This window comes from Rhinopithecus roxellana, chromosome 3, assembly GCF_007565055.1.
Source record: "Rhinopithecus roxellana isolate Shanxi Qingling chromosome 3, ASM756505v1, whole genome shotgun sequence".
Taxonomy (NCBI): Eukaryota; Metazoa; Chordata; class Mammalia; order Primates; family Cercopithecidae; genus Rhinopithecus; species Rhinopithecus roxellana.
The window spans coordinates 118,370,108-118,391,376 of NC_044551.1; the positions used below are offsets into that span (position 1 = coordinate 118,370,108).

Here is a 21,269-nt window from a genome sequence, read left to right on the forward strand (position 1 = left end):
TTGATTCCTCTTTTTTGACACATAAATGGTTGGAAAAAAGTATTTAAACATGCCAGGTTGCTATTTGTTACCACCGCCAATAGGAAAAATAAACAAATCTACTGCTCTTAATGAAGAAGGCCTTTCACCCTTCAGTAAAATCCATCTGCCCCTATCTACAAAGGATTTTCCTTCTTTGAAAACTCCCATGAGTTGAAAGATTATAAATGTCAAGATTTTATTACCTTAAATAAATATTAGAATCCTGGAAGAATACTCATAGAGCCATCTTGTGGAGGACAAAATAATTTCAATCACAACACATTTTAATTACTTTAATATAAAAGACAGCAATGTTCCACATTTCACATATTTGAAAAACATTTCAAAACCCTCTAATAAGTATTTAACGAAAAAAAATTTATCGAAGAGTAACAATGACCACAAAATTAATACTACCAAATCATTACTGATATTTTTTGCATTACAACATTTGGAGAGCAGGTGGAGAAAATATAGAACAGAACATGAACATTTTAAAACAATATTCCACCCAGGCTTTATCTTTTTGCTGAATCTTGTGGACACTAGAAGACGTATTCAAGATGGTTGTAAAGATACTCAGCTAAAGTCATACTTCAAAGATGTTAAAACAGCCCTCCACCAATAATATGGCATTGCAAACCCTTCTATCCCATCTGTTTACAAAATTAAAATAAACAATAAGCCAATGAGCTTTTCTCCGTAAAAGATTCAGTTAAAAGACAGAACATTAACAGAGATTTCGTAACAGTGACCAAAATAAGAAATCAGTGTAATCAAGAAAGATATGTAATTATTCAACATCATTTGGTATGGATAGATCAATGCAACTCACTCAGTAAGTGGACAACATTGTGAGGGGAGTGGGTAACATGATCCAGAGTCCTGTGGGTAAATTCATATATAATAATCTTATTCCAATCAATCTGTAAAGTAAAAGCACTACATCCACATTAACATTATAACATCTTACAGTAATAGAAAAGTCAAATCATTATTGGTACTTCATTTTCTTTAAAGTGCACAATTTAAGAAAACTTCACAAGAGTCTGCACTTTGGAAAGATACGATCAGAGTACACAGTATAGACAAAACAGGCACCTTCATTATAATTTTTTTAATAAATAAAAGCACATTAACAAAAAAGGAAGGTAAGCAGCACCAGAAGCCTTTGACATTTGTAACTAAATGCCGGTACCCAAATGGTCTAGCTGGTTAAGTTTCACTAAGAGGCGCAAAAAAGGAGCCGTTTTTGACTTAACATTTTAATTCTAGTAGAGATAAGAAGAGCTTGTGTGGGCTGACTGTCCTTCACCAGTGAGTAGCATACCAGTTCTTCAAATGTCCTACACTTTGGAAAGCAGACCCGACTCTGGAGCACTCGCCTTAATTAGATTCTGAATTTCCTTGAATTTTGGATGGTCCTTATCTGCTACCAGCTGAAGCAGAACAGCCTCACTCGTGGTCACTATGATCCCGGTTCGAGCAAGACGCTTGAACAAAAAGATAAAGGCAAATCAAGAAATGAGCATGAGAATGAACACTATTTCGAAAGAGTAAGACTATGCTGGGACGTAGTAATTAGTGTCCTTTACTGAAACCATGATTCCCAGCCATACCGTCAAGTTCAGTGATGGGGATGGATTTCAAGACCGGCCATACCACAAAGTCAATATTATTATTATTAATATTAGCAAAATGGACTAGGAATGAGTAAAAGGGAAAAGGTAGCCAATGTTATAACATATGTGTGCCCAGAACAGGAGCGTCATCAAGGCTAATGACTGTAAAACATGAGATGAGAGAAAGAAAAAGAATGGTTGTTACTATATGCCTATCATTGAACATCTGGACATTTAGTTGTTGCTATTTCCTGAACACTCCTGGCAGGTTTGTGCTTCATCTCTTACTCATTCATTGACTCAAATGAGGGCTGCTTGTGACTTCTAAATTTATTAAACTTTTATTTCTATTCCTACTACTGAGATTTTTTAAAAGGTGCCTCTGTCCACTTTTCCCCCTCTGTAGTTTAACTGATAATACGTGAGATTGTGATGCATATCAATACTTAGGCCTGGCACTCCTGGCATTTTGTAGCTCTTCATGTTTAAAAATGGACGACTGTGTAATGTTTCTAAAGCTCCAATAGCTGTGTTATGGATATAACTGTAGCTGCTAGAACATTACATTAGTAATTTACTATCAAATTTCATATAAATTGTTTAATTGGATTAAAACTACTATAAGAATTAAAATGATGGTTCTTAATTTCTTTTTACTGCACCCAAACATCTGACCTATAGCATATGAGTCCTTCCTATAATGAAGAGTTCCCTTGTTTAGAAATGACCGGTGCTAAAAGAGCTCTCTCTGTGTGAGGAGACCCCCTGGATGATAAGGAACCAATCACTACTGCTGCCATCATAAACATTTTAGTACCACTAAACAAGAGTGTAAAATTCAAGGTTGTGTAAAGTTGCACTGACAGGTCAGGAATGTCCTTGCCAAACTGCCCCAGTGTAATCATAATACTAAGGACAGAAATCTCAAGGAGGAAAAGAAAGAGAAAGGAGAAGAAGAGAAAGGGGAAGGAAGGCAGGGAAGAGAGCAAAGAACAGAAAGTCGGGGGGAAAGGGGAAAGGGAGGAAAGGAAGAAAATAGAAGAATTCTATAGCACAGATTCATTCTCTGGATTTATGTGTTATCAGAAATCCCAGGGAAAAAAAGACACAAACTGTTATCACAAAAAGCATATATGTAAAACGCATGAAAGAGGAAGTGGTTGGAAACAATTCCCAGGCAAGTCAGAGGAAAAAACCCAGGAAGCACTTGCATAGCCAAATATCCTTGCAGAGTGTAAGTCAGTCTTCCTAGTCTTCCTTCAATGGCTGTACATCAGCAGACTGAACCTTTCCACTGGCAGACTCTATTTTTATCCGTAATGAAGTAGAAGGGAGTATAAGCCACAACCTACTTGTCAAAAAGCAAGCCTGGACCTCAACCACCAGTACAGAAAAGGGTGCAGGGCAGCTAACCAGAACTTTGCAGTTATTTTAAAAAATAAAACAAAACAAAAACAGCAGGTATTTATGGGGGTTGGGGGCCTGGGGTAAGGCCTTATGCTTAGACACATACCAGGGGTGAGTTATCTCTGAGGATTCTTTAAAGACTTCTGGAAGCCCTAATTTCCTCCTCCTTGCTTTACAGTCAGCTGATTAATCATATCAAAACCATTCAAAAATATGAAAAGATCATGTGTTTGCTTCAGACAGGCAGATAATAAATATGATAAGCTGCAGTCCAGTTGTGTGAAAACAGCACTGAATGTCTATTCATTCATGTCCAGCTCTCCCCATCACCAGCTGCCTGCCCTGCCCAGCCATGCCTTCCTTACTGCTCACTGTTGAATCAATGGACTTGCAATGATTCACTATGAATCAAGGACTAAATCACAGGCTTTCAATGTCTGCGAAAGTGCTTTACACTATGTAGTCCAATGCGCCAATAAAGGTTAGTTCTCAATGATCTCCCCAGTTCCTTAGTGAGGCAGGAAGGAGAGAAATACGTTCCCAGGTCTAAGGAAAGACCCTGGAAGAAGCCTGTCTACAATGTTCAGTCTTGCCTAGTGCTCTACTGACCTGAGCCTGGTCCATTACAGCCTAACAAGCCTCAGTGATGCTGAGACTCAGGTGACCATGGCAGGGGCAGAGTGGGAAATGTACATCACAGAAATACCTTTTAGGAAAGTGAAACTCATACTCTATTACTTTGTTTCAAGATTGAAATGTGGCCAACAATGACTGGGTTTTAAAATAATCTAGCCAGGAACCCGTGTTAGAGAAAGGTGTAGCTTAGCAAACGCAATGGTTTTCAATCTGGCTCTTAGCCGTTCCCATTCCCACAGTGCCTGCCCTTTCCCAACCAAAGAAGGTGCCTGAGCAGAGAAAGAACAGCAGGAGCTTTCCAAACATACCTAGCAGGTCCCTGCCCACCATCCTGACAGTGCTGGTCCCAAGACCACTTTCTCTCCTGGCTTAAAATGGGGCAATTAAAACTCTAGCCATTTAATGCACAAGAATACCTGTGCATTAGACTTCTAAAGTTCTCCCCTTATACTTGCAAAACTAATCCAACTAGGCCAAAGGAAAAGAAGGGTTGCTCTGACCCACAAACCTAAAAAATACACGTGCACTAAGTCATGAAAGCCTCGGGCGGGGCGGGGGGGGGGGCAAAAGACTAAACCCATGAGATTTCCAAGCAACACTAAAACTCCCCAGAAGCACAAGGACATCAAGGTCAAGAGAGGATTTTATTCTCTTATTCTTCATGCACTCTATAATTGTTAATTGAAAGAAGTAATGTCTTTCAGATAACAAATACCCAGAAAACATTTCTTGAATAAAGCACATGCCGCAAACTCCGGTCCAGTGAAGTTTCAATAATGCAAACTGAATCTTAAAATAACCTTAACAGGCAATTTAGCTAGTCTTGGGAATTATCTTAAGTAGTTATGTTCTAAAGGAATAGAGAGGAAGGGAAGTGGACCACAATGGTATTTTAACTTTTACACTTACGGAAACAAACCAGAACACTTAACATTGCCCGCCCCCCACCCCAATTTTGGAAACAAGGTAAATTGCCTCTGTATCAAATCAAGACTAGGAGGAGAAAAATCTGCAATAAGGCAGGTCTTCCCTATCAATCACCACCTGACTCATCTATGCTCGGTTTTTCCTTTCAACCTCAACACTTTAACCCCAGGCAACGCTGCTACTCCAGGTCCTTCTAAATCCACCCCAGAAAGCAGATTCTTTCCCTCCCTTCTCAGAACTTCCAAGAGCTAGTCCCTTCTGGGTCTTAGATGTTATATACTTACACATTTCTGAAGACTAACCTCATGAAGACAACAATCAGTAACAACAAAAAAAGCAGCAGCTAACATCTGAGTATCGACTATGTCATGCACTGTTCTAACTGCTATCAATATATTATCTCATTCCATTCTCACAAAAATCCTATGATCTTGTTCGTATTATCATTTCCATTTCACCAATGAGAAATCTGAGGCATAGAGATTACACAATTTGTTCAAGGACACAAATTTACAAAACACCAGAACCTGCGTGCAAACCCACATTATCCCCACATTGTGTGGATTCCTAATCTGAAAGATTACAGACTGCCTCTCAAAGAATGGTTCAGATGGGAATTGTTTTTAATCTGAGTCTTGTGCAAAGACAGAATTGCCAATCAAAATTTTGTCATTAAGTTGCCATAACAAAGACATACTAAGAAAATATGAATGTAGGAAAAAAGTCCTTGGACAAAAGTCCTTTTTTTACAAGCAAGGAAGTTTGCTTTGTGTTTTTCATTTCTTATCTCCAAAGTTCTGGACCTCAGCATTACAATAAAAGTCTACCCACGGTGGCTGAAAGAGCTGCTTGCTGAGGTGGTGAGGACCTGACAGTGAAGTGTTTAAACTCAGGTTACCAGGAAAACTTAAAAAGTAGGAGTTGATTAACTCATGACTGTAAGAATGGATTAAAGGTCTGGCCAGGTGCAGTGGCTCATACCTGTAATCCCAGCACTTTGGGAGGCTGAGACAAGTAGACCACCTGAGATCAGGAGTTCGAGACCAGCCTGGCCAACATGGCAAAACCCCAACTCTACTAAAAATACAAAAATTAGCTGGGCGTGGTGGCGGGCACCTGTAATCCCAGCTACTCAGGAGGCTGAGACAGGGAGAACTGCTTGAACTCAGGAAGTGGAGCTTGTAATTGAGCCGAGATTGCACCACTGCACTCCAGCCTGGGCAACAGAGCAAGACTCCATTGCTCAAAAAATAAATAAATAAATAAAACGGATTAAAGGTATTCGTTGAGATTGGAAGCAGCAGCAACACTTAGTACCTAACTACCAGAGAATCTAATAGCCTAATGGACTTGAAAATAGCTAAACAAAATAAATAATTTCTATTTATAATTTCAATATAGGATTCTGCTTCAGCAATAATAGAGAAGGGAGAGCCAATAAGGATCCTAAAACAACTGCTGTGGCCAGCTACCCGTCTGCTTCCCACCACCCTGTGGCCCTGTACTCTTCTCCCTTCTTTCCTCTGATAAGCCCTCCCCTCTCTCATTTGCTCTACCTTACCACCCTGGGGTACACAGTAGCTAAAGGGATGAGTTAGCATTCCTACTTCAGACAAGGTGGTTCACAGGCCAGACTGTGCATAGGACACTGGAGGGTCTCAATAAAACAAACCCATGTATTTCCCATTCTCAACAAACAGTTAAAGAACTCAGCAATTAAATTCACATGCACATTCCTCTAAAATTATTGCAAAATTAGAACTAAATATGAGAGAGAGAGAGATCAAACCACAGTATGGAGTGACTATTTCCCAGGATTATGTGGTAGTTTGCTTTTTAACAGTTTCACAAAAGAAAACGCTTGACATCCTATTCTTGGGCAATGTTGACAGAATTACAGACTCCCTGATTCCATGGGACATGGTGATACTCTAATGCCAGAGTACCATGAGAACACTGGATGTGGTGTCCATAGTCAATGACACACCTCCTAGTCCCAGAAATTCAAGTCTGAGGAAATCTAATAGTCATCTCTTAGTAGCCACAAGGAATTGGTTCCTGGATGCCACCCCACCCTGTACCAAAATCTACGGACGCTCAAGTCCCTAATATAAAATAGCACAGTATTTGTATATAACCTGTGCACATCCAGTATACATTAAATCATCTCTATATTGCTTATAATACGCAATACAATGTAAATGCTATGTAAATAGACGTTATTCTGTGCTATCATTCTATTTTATTGTTGTGATATTATTTTTTATTGCTTTTTATTTCTATTCTATTCTATTTATTCTATTATTTTTTATTTCTGATATTTTCTTTTCTTTTCTTTTTTTTTTTTTTTTGAGAAGGAGTCTCACTCTGTCACCCAGGCTGGAGTGCAGTGGCCAGATCTCAGCTCACTGCAAACTCCGCCTCCCGGGTTTACGCCATTCTCCTGCCTCAGCCTCCCGAGTAGCTGGGACTACAGGCGCACGCCACCTCGCCCGGCTAGTTTTTTGTATTTTTTTAGTAGAGACGGGGTTTCACCGTGTTAGCCAGGATGGTCTCGATTTCCTGACCTCGTGATCTGCCCGCCTCGGCCTCCCAAAGTGCTGGGATTACAGGCTTGAGCCACCGCGCCCGGCCTATTTCTGATATTTTCTATCTGTGGTTGGTTGAATCCACAGACATAGAACCTGCAGACACAGACGGTTCACTACATGTTAAACCAGGTTAGGCCTGCTCTGCTGTAGCTTTTGGCTAAATGAGTTAAACCCAGTTGAGCTATTTTTAATTTGCAAACCTCTAAACAGTTTAGGTTAGGCTTCTTGGAATATCTCCTAGTTCATGTATAAAACTAGGGCAAACATATGATGAAAGATGCAAAGGACTTTGTGGCAACGCTAGAAACTTAGATCTAAGGAGGAAATGAGACATAAAATAGGATATGGTGGTAAGGCCTTAAGGGTCAGTCAGTGCACAGTTGAAATCAATCAGTCTGATGTTGCCAGACCAAACTCAAATTTAGGAGGTAAACATTTCATTACTGTTAAACATCCAGTATTCTTCTAATTTATTTGGAAACCTTGACAAATGATCTATTTCCAAGGAGGACAATTACCTCGAGGGCAAACATCCTGTCCATCATGCTTCTTGATGAGGTGGCATCAGCAACAATATGAACCTCCACTCCTCGGCCAACTAGCTCCAGGGCAGTTTGTTGGATGCACACATGAGTCTAGTAGGAAAGCACAAAAATTGTATGTAATAACATGATAAACTAAAAGTAGCTGACAAATGTACAACAACATGATAAAGCAGACAGAGCACTACAAATCATCTAAGGACCCTGTTCTACATCGAGTTTTGCTTCTAATTAGCTAGATAATCTGGAGCATAGAACAGTATCTCTGGCTTTGGTTTATTCATTTGTAAAATCAGGAACTGAATTAGGCCAATGTTTCTGATACTAAGAACCTTAAACATATTCTTAAGAGTTCTACAAGAATTTGTTAAAGATTTTGCTTCATGTGGTCTGGATGACCTTCACATAGCTGAATTACTAGCACTCAGTTTTGGTGCAACTTAGAGTTTATTTCTTCATTCACCCTAAGTGTCCAACATGAAGAATGAGTCTGCAGTCTTGCAGACAGAGAACTTAGTGGGAAAACTGAGTCATTACAGGGCACTCTGTAGTAAAGGTAGGCCAAGTTAAAAATAACTTATGACACAGGCAAAAAACACCCAGTTCATATCATTAGCAAATGTATTATACAGATTCCATCTTTGTAAGGACTAACTTGTGACAATTCATTAACAGGCACTATAGAGTGAAAACAGGCTTCAACAATAACTGAATCATGTATTATACTACCAATGAAAGTACATTTCAATGATGCCACAATGTCAACTTTATCTTCACATGACGAGAGAGTTTTGGAGAATTATCAAATGACACCTCATTAAAATTAGCATTGAAGGACTACTCAAAGATAATTGTGATTGAGCATAAGGTCTAATGATGATGAACAAGCAAAAAAAAAAAAAGTGCAAAGCCAGCAACAGCACTTGGTACGACATATTTATACACAACAGGCTTCTTCTTTTTTTTTTTTTTTTTTTTTTTTTTTTTGAGACGGAGTCTTGCTCTGTCGCCCAGGCTGGAGTACAGTGGCCGGATCTCAGCTCACTGCAAGCTCCGCCTCCCGGGTTTACGACATTCTCCTGCCTCAGCCTCCCGAGTAGCTGGGACTACAGGCGCTGCCACCTCGCCTGGCTAGTTTTTGTATTTTTTAGTAGAGACGGGGGTTTCACCGTGTTCACCAGGATGGTCTCGAACTCCTGACCTCGTGATCCGCCCGTCTCGGCCTCCCAAAGTGCTGGGATTACAGGCTTGAGCCACCGCGCCCGGCCCAGGCTTCTTCTTTACTGTGTCAAAATACAGAAATATTGAACACACATCTAAGCCTGAGGAAGTATCTTTCTACTATTAAAATCCACTACTAGGCCGGGCACGGTGGCTCAAGCCTGTAATCCCAGCACTTTGGGAGGCCGAGACGGGCGAATCACGAGGTCAGGAGATCGAAACCATCCTGGCTAACACGGTGAAACCCCGTCTCTACTAAAAATACAAAAAAATTAGCTGGGCAAGGTGGCGGGCGCCTGTAGTCCCAGCTACTCGGGAGGCTGAGGCAGGAGAATGGCGTGAACCCGGGAGGCGGAGCTTGCAGTGAGCTGAGATCCGGCCACTGCACTCCAGCCTGGGGGCAGAGCGAGACTCTGTCTCAAAAAAAAAAAAATAAAGGCCGGGCGCGGTGGCTCAAGCCTGTAATCCCAGCACTTTGGGAGGCCGAGACGGGCGGATCATGAGGTCAGGAGATCGAGACCATCCTGGCTAATACGGTGAAACCCCGTCTCTACTAAAAAATACAAAAAACTAGCCGGGTGCCGAGGCGGGCGCCTGTAGTCCCAGCTACTCGGGAGGCTGAGACAGGAGAATGGCGTGAACCCGGGAGGCGGAGCTTGCAGTGAGCTGAGAGCCGGCCACTGCACTCCAGCCTGGGCAACAGAGCAAGACTCCGTCTCAAAAAAAAAAAAAAAAATAAAAAAAAAATAAAAAAATAAAAAAAAAAAAAAAAATAAAAATAAAATCCACTACTATAAAACTTACCTTCAAATTTTCAAAATCACATTAAATTAATATTTTGATTTCATTGTTTTAGTGTTTTTTTCATAATTTTTAAAATTTTAGTTTAATAGTTGTTTAAAAGCTAGGAATAAATCAATTGAAATCAGCAATAAGAATCCATTAGTATTTTTCCCCTGTAAAAAGATACATACATGATTTGAAGGCCAATGAACTACATGACCTCCAAGGATTTTCTAGCACAAAAATATGACCTAACTGAAATCCTACAACACATATATTAAAATAATGCCTTTGGTGAAAATGTGTTCCAAAAGTAGTAGTTAAAAATACAGGACCAAGAATTAATCAGCTTACATACATTCAAGTCAATTATACAACATCTCGGTATTTTAGTATCCTCTTTAATATGGGGAGACTACTGAGTATTTAGCTTTTATATGGCTGTAAGGGACTTAGTAAATAAACAGCTATAAAAGGTTCAGATCAGTGCCATGCAAATAGTGAACATAATACATGGTGGCTGTCTTTCCTCATTATTACTGCCTACATGGCATACCATCTACGAAATCACATTCCACAAATTTCGAGTTTTCTATAAATAATATTGTGCCTAAACCATAGTAACAGGTACTTACCTCTACTCCAAATAATACAACACTCCTGACTCCGGGAATCTCTGCTAATGCTGCTTCTACTTCTGGTAATACCATTGAAAACTTGGTCTTTGGAAGTACCAATTTTACACCTGTTAAATCAATTTCTTGAACCGTGCTCCCAAGACCTTTAGGGTACTGTTCTGTTACAATAACAGGTATTCCTAAAATCCGGGCCCCTTGCAACTGAAAAAAATAACCAAACACAAAAACAATTAGCTATACACATGTATGTGTATATATGAGTATATATCATGATTCAGCAAATATGACCAAATAAATAAACAAGCATACCAGTCTTTGTCCCACACTAATAATATCCCCAAAATACTTGATGGCTGGTCTGAACCTTTCTTGCATATCACAGCAGAAAAACACAGTGCTTGAAGGTGTAAGATTTCCCAGGGTAGTGAGCTGAGGAGAAAAGAAAAAGAATGACTTAGCACTTGTTAAATGACAATTATTTTCGGTGGAGGTCAATAAAGGAAGAAAAATGGTCCTATTGTTTGAGTCAGTAAGTCAATTTCTACAGCTATTATCCAAAAAAAGTATCTGAATTACAGGAAAAAAAAAAAAACCCAAAAAGATGTTCTCTGAATTGCTTTTAATAGTGGAAATTAGAAATGAACCAACCAACAATACAGACATGGTGTAACACATTTTAACACATTCACATGACAAAACATTCTTTAGCCAATTAAATAACATATGTATATATGTCTTCAAAGAATTCATACCATCCAAGGAAAAATACTCATAATGTTAATTTTTCAAAAGTGCAGTTCAATAGTATTTCAATAATGTAAAAATATGAATAAAAGTAGTAGTACATTACAATATTAACAAGTGGTTATATAATTAGGGGTGTTGGTAATTTCTTTTTTTTTATATCATTCCTATATTTTCCAAGTGTTATTTAAACAGATTTCCTGAACGTTATTTAAAGAAGTTTCTTTATAATCAGAAGAAGTGTTACAATAGAAAAAAATCTGATGTTGCTGCTTGTAAGTATAAAAAGTAAAACTTAAAATATCTGTAGCAGGAACATAAAAACTAAAAACAAAAAAGAGAAGCAAATCCAGAATTACTGCTATCAAGATAGAAATATGCAAATGCTATTCTCAAGAATAACTTTCAGAGTTCAAACAAAATGCAGCGAAATGATACCAACCACACCACTGCTGTTAAATGAACTGTCATCTACTTCACAAGGAAGGGACCTATATTTGACATCTCCAGTCTTAAACTATAGTTACCACAATAAAGAAAGTCAATGAATTAAGAGGAAAAGTGGATATATTACCAAACCTCATATTAATTGCTGTAGTTGGTCTATAACAATTTGGCCTCAGTATGGATCCACCAAAAAGCAAAAATCACCACTAAATATGAGAATTTACTCTCACTGGATTCTTAAAAGTCTGAGGTGCTTTTCTTTCTTTTGCAAATTGCAGGAAGTTCTGTAAAGGATGTGTTCTGGTCCTGAATGAACCACTATCAATACCCTTCCTAGCCACTCCCTTAAATCATGCCTCTAATTATCCTATTTTGCTTCCCCTAAAACCACCTACAGATAACGATTATTAATAATATTCTAGAGGAGTCTGCGTCCGGATTACATGGTGTGGCTGCACCACCAGCACCGCCTTAGACTCTCCTTAGTGTCTCTGCAGGTGGTTGACTCCTCGGAAACAATTACTACATGAATTAAATTAACCATTAAGAAATCTTTAATCCTTAATGATATAACTGTTCTAATTGGTTTGCACTTTGTTTGATCTATGTTCTGGTCTGAAGTACCCTGGCACTTTAATCTCCCTCTGGTACTGACTCTATAGATGTGTATTATTAATTAGCCATGCACAATCCAATACCAAATTCATGTTATCATGTGAGAGCCACCTGTAATTCTTACCCTACATATAGGGTTTTCCTATAATATGGTCAAGACATTTTTAAGTTGAGGTGTTCAAAGGAATAAATCCTTACCTACCCAGGAATCCTAAATAAACCACAGTTGTGGTTTCCAGTTCTTGCTAGCTGATGTTTCCTGCCCTTCATTTTAGCCATGAGTTCTGGACAGGGGACCACATCAGATGTGTCATATTAGACACAAATTGAGGTCAAAAATACAGCCCTAAAATCCTCACTGCCCTGCGAAATCTCTCTTGTATAGGAACTTACCATCCACAAACTCAGTAAACAAAGAAACCACAGAGAATAGAGTGGCAAGGAATGTTTTTAAAGCAGAGTACAGGTTACAATTTACCGAATAAAAAATACCCTACCTTTCATAGACATTCTCCACATGCTCTTGAATACGATGTGGAGAGTATCTGTGTAAGGTGTTTAACTTCCAACATCCTCTTGAATGTGGCTGCACTTAGTACTTTGCTTCTTAAGAGTAGAGTATAGAGGAGGAAGAGTAACTTTACAGTGGAGAGACCTGAGGACTATGTCTCAGCCAGGTGATCATGATTAATGTAATTAATGACATCATGTTAATAACATGTACCCTTGATATGATGTGACGAGAATGACCCTCATGACCCTCCTCTTGAAATTTCACAACCCCGGTCCAACAATGAGAAAAACATCAAATGAATCAAAATTGAGAGACATTCTACCAAAATATCTGACCAGTGCTCCTTAAAACTGTCAAGGTCATTAAAAATAAAGTCTGAGAAACTGTTACAGACTAGAGGAGTCAAAGGAGACAAGACAACTAAATGTAACTGGTATCCTTGATTGGATTTTGGAATAGAAAAAGGACATAAGGGAAAAGCTAGTGAAATATGAATAAAGTGTGGTTAACAGTAAAGTACCAATGTTGGTTCTTTGGTTGTGACAAATGCACTCCAGGAACATCAAATATTAATGTTAGGGAATCTGGCTGGGCATGGTGGCTCATGCTGGTAATCCCAGCACTTCGGAGGCCAAGGTGGGAGGATCGCTTAAGCCCAGGATTGCGAGAGCAAGGCCTACGCAACACGGTGAGACCTTGTCTCTACAAAACATATTTTTTTGAGACACAGTCTCACTCTGTCGCTCAGGCTGGAGTGCGGTGGCGCGATCTCAGCTCACTGCAACCTCCACCTCCCGGTTCAAGTGATTCTTGTGCCTCAGCCTCCCAAGTAACCAGGATTACAGGCGTGTGTCACTGTACCCGGCTGATTTTTGTACTGTTAGTGGAGATGAGGTTTCACCATATTGCCCAGGCTGGTCTTGAATTCCTGGGCTCAAGTGATCTGCCTGCCTTGGCATCCCAAAGTGCTGGGATTACAGGCATGAACCACTATACCCAACCTACAAAAAAAAAAAAAAAAAAAAAAAAAAAAAAAAAAAAATATATATATATATATATATATATATATATATATGTTTTTTTTCTTTTTTCTTTTTTTTTTTTTTTGATTAGCTGAGCTTGGCAGTCCAGCTCCTCAGGAGGCTGAGGTGGGAAGATCCTCTGAGAATGGGAGGTCGAGGCTGCAGTCCAGCCTGGGCAACAGAGCAAGACCCTGTCTCACAAACAAGCAAAAAACAACAGGGAATCTGGGTACAGGAATATAGGAACTCTCTGTACTATCTTTATGACTTTATTGTAAATCTAAAGCTATTCTAAAATAAAAAGTTTTTTTTTTAATGGCCTCCCTATGCTATGGTAGTTGGGGGAATAACCTCTATACCTTACAAACAGAAAGGAAGTTTTGTGGCCACCAAAAACATACTGAAAAACTTTAATCATGTCCAACCAATCCTCCCAAATCCTCACCCCAAATCCACATGAATTCCAACAGGCTGTTAAAATCATACAACTCTCTACATTTCGGAGATTTCTTACTTTGACTCATGAAGTTCTCTTAAACCAAAATCTTTAAGGTAACTAAAAATACCGCCAGTAGCCAAACTTTTAAACGTTGCAACTGTAAGACAGTCAGTCCTGCCTTAGCAAATTAAAAGTAGACTGGACCAAATGTCACCAGGAGTAAAAGCATAGCAATTACAGATCTATGCATATTCAAGGAATATAAACAAATCACATATAAATATATGTATCTATACACCTTCATATATCTATATGCCTACACAGTCCGACAAACACATTTGCATGATACATATACAAATATATATATATATATATAAATACAAAAAAGTGATCACAGCCAATGGCTTCCTCAGGCAAGAGTTTAAGAGATCAGATTCAAGTATAAATATTTTGTCCACTTCCTTAAGAATTGTCATAGCTGGGGTTTGACCTTAGATTTCATACTCAAAAGACTTCACGTCACCCAGTCCCATAGCAAATTACTATAGCGATTTGGAATAATTAAAATTGGAAACTGTAAATGTGATGTTTAAAAAATTTGGTAGTCAATTAGAGTCACAAAATAGGCATGATCTGCCTGAGAGAAAGTTTGGAAGGGGACCTGGGGGATCATTATTTCACTCCCAAGTGTTTCTGAGGAAATCCGATGACCACAGCTATAGTAAGGCCTGGCTCCAATGTCAACTCACTTACAATAGAGGTCTGTGATGTGACTCCCCCAGGTTACGATGATTCTCTTTATAGCACAAGCCTCAGTAGGCACTAGAATCTGAATCCAAATCTCAGTTTCACTAATTTCGATTACATGAACTTAGGTAAATATCTCCAAATGCAATTTCCTTATCTATAACACAACAAGGAAAACAGTATCTACATTATAGGGGTATTTCAAGGATTAAATGGGCTTCATATAATCAATCAATAAATTTATTAGGCTATTCTGATGTCCCTCATATATGAAAAACTATACTCTAAAACTCAGCATATGTTAAAACTTACCCTCTAATGAGGATAAATACAATTAAGATCCCTTTAGAAACCTATAAATATATATAGGAATGCTAACATTGCATAACTTGTTATGTTAACATAATAAGCAGAATAAGGAAAGTGAATCATAAAGTAATTCATAAAGTAGATTTCCAGATGTTACCAAAACCTTACCAAATCACTAAAACAAGATTGTTCCTGGAAAAACAGATCTGGGACTTTTTAGTTTAGGCTGTGAAATAATACTTATTGGCTCTTATTTTTACAACATATTCACCTATTGTAAACATTGATGACACAGGCATAAGGTTACAACCCTAGCTTATCAGATAAGGTATGAGTTTTCTAAATCCTCAAAAGAGGCCAGCTGTCTCCACCCACCCCAGGGGTAAGGACTGAAGGACTTCTTAAGACTGTGCCTCAGACTGGGGTGAAGGTGAAGCTAGACAAGCCCAGGACCACAAAGACATTTGAATCTACATTAGGATTCCCTTGGTTAACTAAATGCAAGAAAAAAAATCAAAATTCAGATTATAGCTCCTACTCTCACAGTTTATTTATAGGTAGCTCTAATGTATTCACATGGAGCAAAAAAGGATACAATGCTTTAGGTATTATTCTGGAATGTTAATTTTTTTAAGTGACACACATCAAACCAGTGGGGCGAAGACAATACAACAACCTCAGGATCCAGCTGTCTCCTCTCTGAGCATTAGCTCATCTACCCACTCTTCCTGCCCCGCTCCTGAGGCAAAGGTCCTGTAATCAAAAACCACTACCTTCAAACCATCAAGCCAAAGGCGGACAAGGTTCCTTTCCTCCTGCCTTCCCTCCCTTCCCACCATGAACCTGTCAGTCTCTTCTAGCTATAAAATGTTCATGTCCCTGTTTAAAATAATAATAATAGTAATAAACTTCCAAGAAAATGAAAGCTGGAGCAAAATGCCCTGCCAGTTAATCATTTTGGGAAAAGGTCAAAATAACCTTCCCTGGGAAGCCCTTATCTTCTGGCCACAGAAAGCTGCCAAAGCTTTCCCTGCTAGGTACAGAAGTAAAATCCCCTCACTGGCATCCTTCTTACACTGTCCATTTCCTCCTCCCTTCTCCCAAGGCTGTGTCTTTCCTGGCCACAGGCTGGAAAATTCACTGGTGGTGGCATGATACCACATTTACGTAAATTCTCATAGTTAAATGTTTCCTTTAGTTAAAACTTAGAAAATACCTTTTGAAAAATTAAAACTTTCAAGTCATAAAAATGACTTAAATCCCCACTATATAATCCTCTCATTTACATTCTTTCCCATGTCTCAAAATTCATCAGATCTCAAGCATTTGACAAAGCTGCAGACATACAAACCAAGCATGAAACATAAGCTATGCCTTCATCCACCTGAGCTGTCAGCAGACATTGCTACTTTGACAGAATATTTAAGAAAAGAAAGGAAGTCACCAAAAACTTAACCACAGCCTAATACTGGCAATGGGGGTTTTAAGGATCAGTTCTCACAGAACCACTAACAAGTACGGGTGCAGTGTGTGGCAAAGGCAGCCACTGTGTTTCACAAGGTCATCAGCCACAGCTGTCAGAACAAGCATGAAGGCAACTCACACCACGGAGCAAATGAAGAATACATTCTAGACTAACAGTACGTGAGCCAGGGCCACAGAGGCTCCAGGGCCCAAGTGTGAAGAAATAATAAATCGCTATTTACGCAATGAACTACATGTGGCCAAACCTGTGCTCTTTGTCCCTGCCTTCAAGAAGGGGCCTAACATCCCCAGTAACATGGACTCACTGATGGGCCACCTTGAGTCTTCCTAAGTGACAAGCATTTATTCCAAAGAACAAGGAGCAGCATCAAGACAAATGAACATACAAGAGCTCAAGTTTGTGGCTTGTTTTCCAGACTGCTCAATTCTCATTAAACATGAAAGCAGTAGTGCTGTGTTTGGCTGTAAGTGACTCTCTGCATATGCCTGGCTAGCTCCTCCATATGCGGAGACTTGCCACGTAAACTGCAGCAAGTTACTCACCTCCACCTCCCTATGTTCTTCTGCACTTCTTCAAAGTGAAAGTTTCATTTATTAGTTAAGGAACAAGAATTGAATCCAAGTTTGCATTCACTGTGCCAGCTGCCACTCTCATGTTTGTGGAATGAACTGTATGGTCTCTTACAGCCATAAAACATCCAAGTCTGTAGGATTATACTGTTAGGTTACAAAGAATATACTACAGTAGTCATGAGAATTCTCATGACTTTCTGAGATTATACAACATATGCATATGTATGTATGTGTGTATATATCTCTCTTCTCATACAGACATAAATAGATATCAGAGGTATATATGGTATATACTGTGCGCATATCTATGTATATGTCCCTTTCCTTTATCTACCTCTAAACTAGGAGAGGCATCTGGCTGAAGAATTCAAAGTATAACTACTAAAATGAGATAATATAGAAGAGAAAATATTTTAAAGAATTAAAAATATAAAGCTATGTAAGTGCAAAAATATAACTAATGCTTAAGAATTATTAGACCAGTTGGTGGAAAAAAAAAATATCTTTTGAAGATGGAATAGAGTAATGCTATTGTTATTTTAAACCTCACAAAAAAATGAACTATACATAATCTATACCAAGCAAAACATTTCAAAAGCTACAGGTGACCAGAATTATACAACGCCTTTTGAGAATGTACAAGCATTTTCAGGTACATACATTTCATTAATTTCGAGAATGTTTTTAAGAGTTGCCAGACCGGGCCGGGCGCGGTGGCTCAAGCCTGTAATCCCAGCACTTTGGGAGGCCGAGACGGGCGGATCACAAGGTCAGGAGATCGAGACCGTCCTGGCTAATACGGTGAAACCCCATCTCTACTAAAGAATACAAAAAACTAGCCGGGCGACGAGGCGGGCGCCTGTAGTCCCAGCTACTTGGGAGGCGGAGGCAGGAGAATGGCGTGAACCTGGGAGGCGGAGCTTGCAGTGAGCTGAAATCCGGCCACCGCACTCCAGCCTGGGCGACACAGCCAGACTCCGTCTCAAAAAAAAAAAAAAAAGAGTTGCCAGACCAAGGTCCTGAAATTTTCAAATATAAAAATCCTACCTTGGATGCGGGGACTCTCACAGAGCTAGGGGCTAGTTTAGAATAGCATTATCTTAGATAAGAGCCCAGCCTCCCTCCCAGCCATAACAGGAGATGCTTCATAAAGAAGTCTGCATCCTAAGTATAAGCCCAGACCTCCGCAGTTAGTATTTGGATTCTAGCCTTTAGAAATGGACTTCTCAAAGGTGCATCCAACATCTGAGTATTCTGGCAGCAGTAACGTAAAAGGACTGACAAGAAAGGCTGCAGAGAGATGCCAGACACGAAAACGCTGGAAGACATAAAAATGGGGAGTAAAAAAATGGGGAGTTCTTAAGCACCTAAGAACTGCAATTCCCTGTCTGGGCAGCAGGTCAGATTCTAGGGTATCAGATCACTGTACCCAGTTTCAGGTTCTCCAGTGGCATATACTGCGCTCAGTGACTGCACAGTGCACTCCAGACAGTGCAGTCTCTCAGACTTTGTCCTCTGAATGCAGAAACTTTATCCAAGCTAAAGTACCTGCTTTGGACACTTCTGGCACAGATGTTGGGGTGACAGGAAATATCATCAATTCAGCTGCCAACTGCAGCTGAAAAAAACTAGGGAATAATCATCAGAAAATGGCAGTGTTAATGGGTACAAAAAACAGTTAGATAATAGGAATAAGGTCTAGTGTTCAGAAGCACAATAGGGTGACTATAGTTAACAATAATTTATTGTATATTTCTTTTTTTTTTTTTTTTTTTTTTTTTTTTTTTTTTGAGACAGAGTCTCGCTCTGTCGCCCAGGCTGGAGTGCAGTGGCGGGATCTCAGCTCACTGCAAGCTCCACCTCCCGGGTTCCCGCTATTCTCCTGCCTCAGCCTCCCAAGTAGCTGGGACTACAGGCACCCGCCACCTCGCCCGGCTAGTTTTTTTGTATTTTTAGTAGAGACGGGGTTTCACCATGTTAGCCAGGATGGTCTCGATCTCCTGACCTCGTGATCCGCCCGTCTCGGCCTCCCAAAGTGCTGGGATTACAGGCTTGAGCCACCGCGCCCGGCCTGTATATTTCAAAATAACTACAAAAGTGAATTTGGAACAAACAAATAAATGATAATGTTTGAGGTGATGGATATTCCAATTACCCTGATTTGATCACTACACTGTATGCTTCAATCAAAATATCATGTCTCCTATAAATATGTACAACTATTATGTGCCCATAAAAACTAAAAACAAAAAAGAAAGAAAATGAGTGTCATTTTCGCTCACCGCGAAAGCCCTTAAATATTAAAATCTCTTTTATCCCCGAATCCCACATTTCAGTTTGGTCTTCTGAAAAAAAATGACTTATCCGTTTCTCAGCTAAAGAAATGACATTGACAGTGTACTACCTAAATTATACCTTATATTCTTTCCTTTCCAAAACACAAATTCGCCAAGTGAACGCTCTGATCCTAAAGAGGGCGGGAGATTAACCCGCCTAGCATGAGAGCACAGCTTAAAATAAATGCTGTTAAGTAGTCCTCAGGTAGAACAACTATCCCAACCAGCAGGCCCAGGAACTCAAGGTCTAGCTTAAGTTGGGTATTTGTATTTAAGAAGGAATTACAATCCTGGAGTCAAATGACTTTTTCAATACAGGCGACAAAACGTCATCAAGTCAGTAGACACTTTACTAAGAGGAGGCTAAGCAAATGGTCATTTGCTTAAGGTTAGGGCGCTCTCAAGCCCAAGGAACCAAGAGCCTGGGAAGGCGGAGGGCAGGGGGAAGGGTTTGACTCCCGAAGTTTGCGTTTCCGCAAGTGGTTAACACAACTCTAGGAACAAACCCTAAGACCAATACTTCCCACAATCTCATTTCCCCCCATTCTGCATCACCCATCACCCCAAAATAAAAACAGCTACTATAGCATAGCCCTTTGGTTACACAGAAGACTGACTGGGACCTGCTCCTGGCATAAAAAGCGACTGCGGGCCACCAAGGACTACACACGTGGGGGCGTTCGCGGGCGCTGAAACCAGCTGCGAGGCCCACGTCCCCGCCGGGGATAGCTGGTGACCATCACCTTTGGACAGGGGCATTCCCCAGCCGGCCCCGGAACTTGCGAAAGCCGCGCAGCCCTTCGGACTCAGCCACTTGCGCAGGGCCCAGGGCCCGGGCGGCTCGGGGCACCTGAGGAGCGCGGCGAAGGCGTGGACAGGGACGGGGACGGGGACAGCACGGGTACGACTCGGGAACAGGGAGGCGCGCGGCCTCCCGCAGGACCCACCTGGATCTGCAGCGGCACGAGGCGCACCTTGCAGCGCTCGCTCACCGCGAAGCCCTTGGGCAAGTCCACGTACTGGCCCCACTCCTCGGCGAAGAGCTGCACCACGAATTTCCGATGCATGTCGATCTGGTCACCGTACAGGCTGAGGAACTTCTGGATGAGCAGCTCGTAGCCCGCGCCGTGCGGCACCGACAATGGTCGCGCGAAGACGGAAAAACAGAAGAGCACCGGGACCGTGCCCGACGGCGCCCCCGCGCCCACGCAGCCACTATTGGGGAGCGCAAGGACCGCCGGCTCCGCAGCCGCCATGTTCCCCTGAGCGTCTGCGAGCTCCGAGGCCGCCGAGGCGCACCCAGCCGGCCGCCGCGGCCCCGCCTCCAGGCGCCGCCAGCCCGCCCGCCAGCTCGCGGAGGGGAAGGGGCGGGTCCTGACGACCACGACTCTTGCATTCTCCTCCCCGCCCCGGAGGGCGGGCCGCGGCTGAAGGGCGGGTGGTGGGGCCGGGGTGAGCGCGTGAGCCAGGGAGCGCCTGCGCTCGCCGGCCAGGTCCGCCCCCTCCAGCTTCCCTGGCCACTGCGTCCCCGTAGCTCCCTGCTCGCGCTCCTTATGCTGCGGTTCTGACTGCCGGCAGAGCGCCTAGTGGTCTTGCAGACCCCAGACCCGCCTGGGCTGCCCGTTGTTCTTGTCCCGGTGCTACAGCTCA

At 41.1% G+C, this 21,269-nt stretch overlaps 1 protein-coding gene across 1 annotated transcript; it reads right to left on the reverse strand.

Moving 5' to 3' along the window:
* Positions 1 to 304: 304 nt before the first annotated feature.
* ISOC1 (isochorismatase domain containing 1) lies at positions 305 to 20,983 on the reverse strand. The gene is made up of 5 exons (XM_010381568.1): positions 20,567 to 20,983; positions 10,698 to 10,817; positions 10,386 to 10,589; positions 7,723 to 7,839; positions 305 to 1,514 (listed from the first exon to the last, which is right to left on the reverse strand). The coding sequence occupies exons 1-5, from the start codon at positions 20,873 to 20,875 to the stop codon at positions 1,368 to 1,370; spliced, it is 897 nt and encodes a 298-aa protein (XP_010379870.1). The 5' UTR covers positions 20,876 to 20,983; the 3' UTR covers positions 305 to 1,367.
* Positions 20,984 to 21,269: the final 286 nt, after the last annotated feature.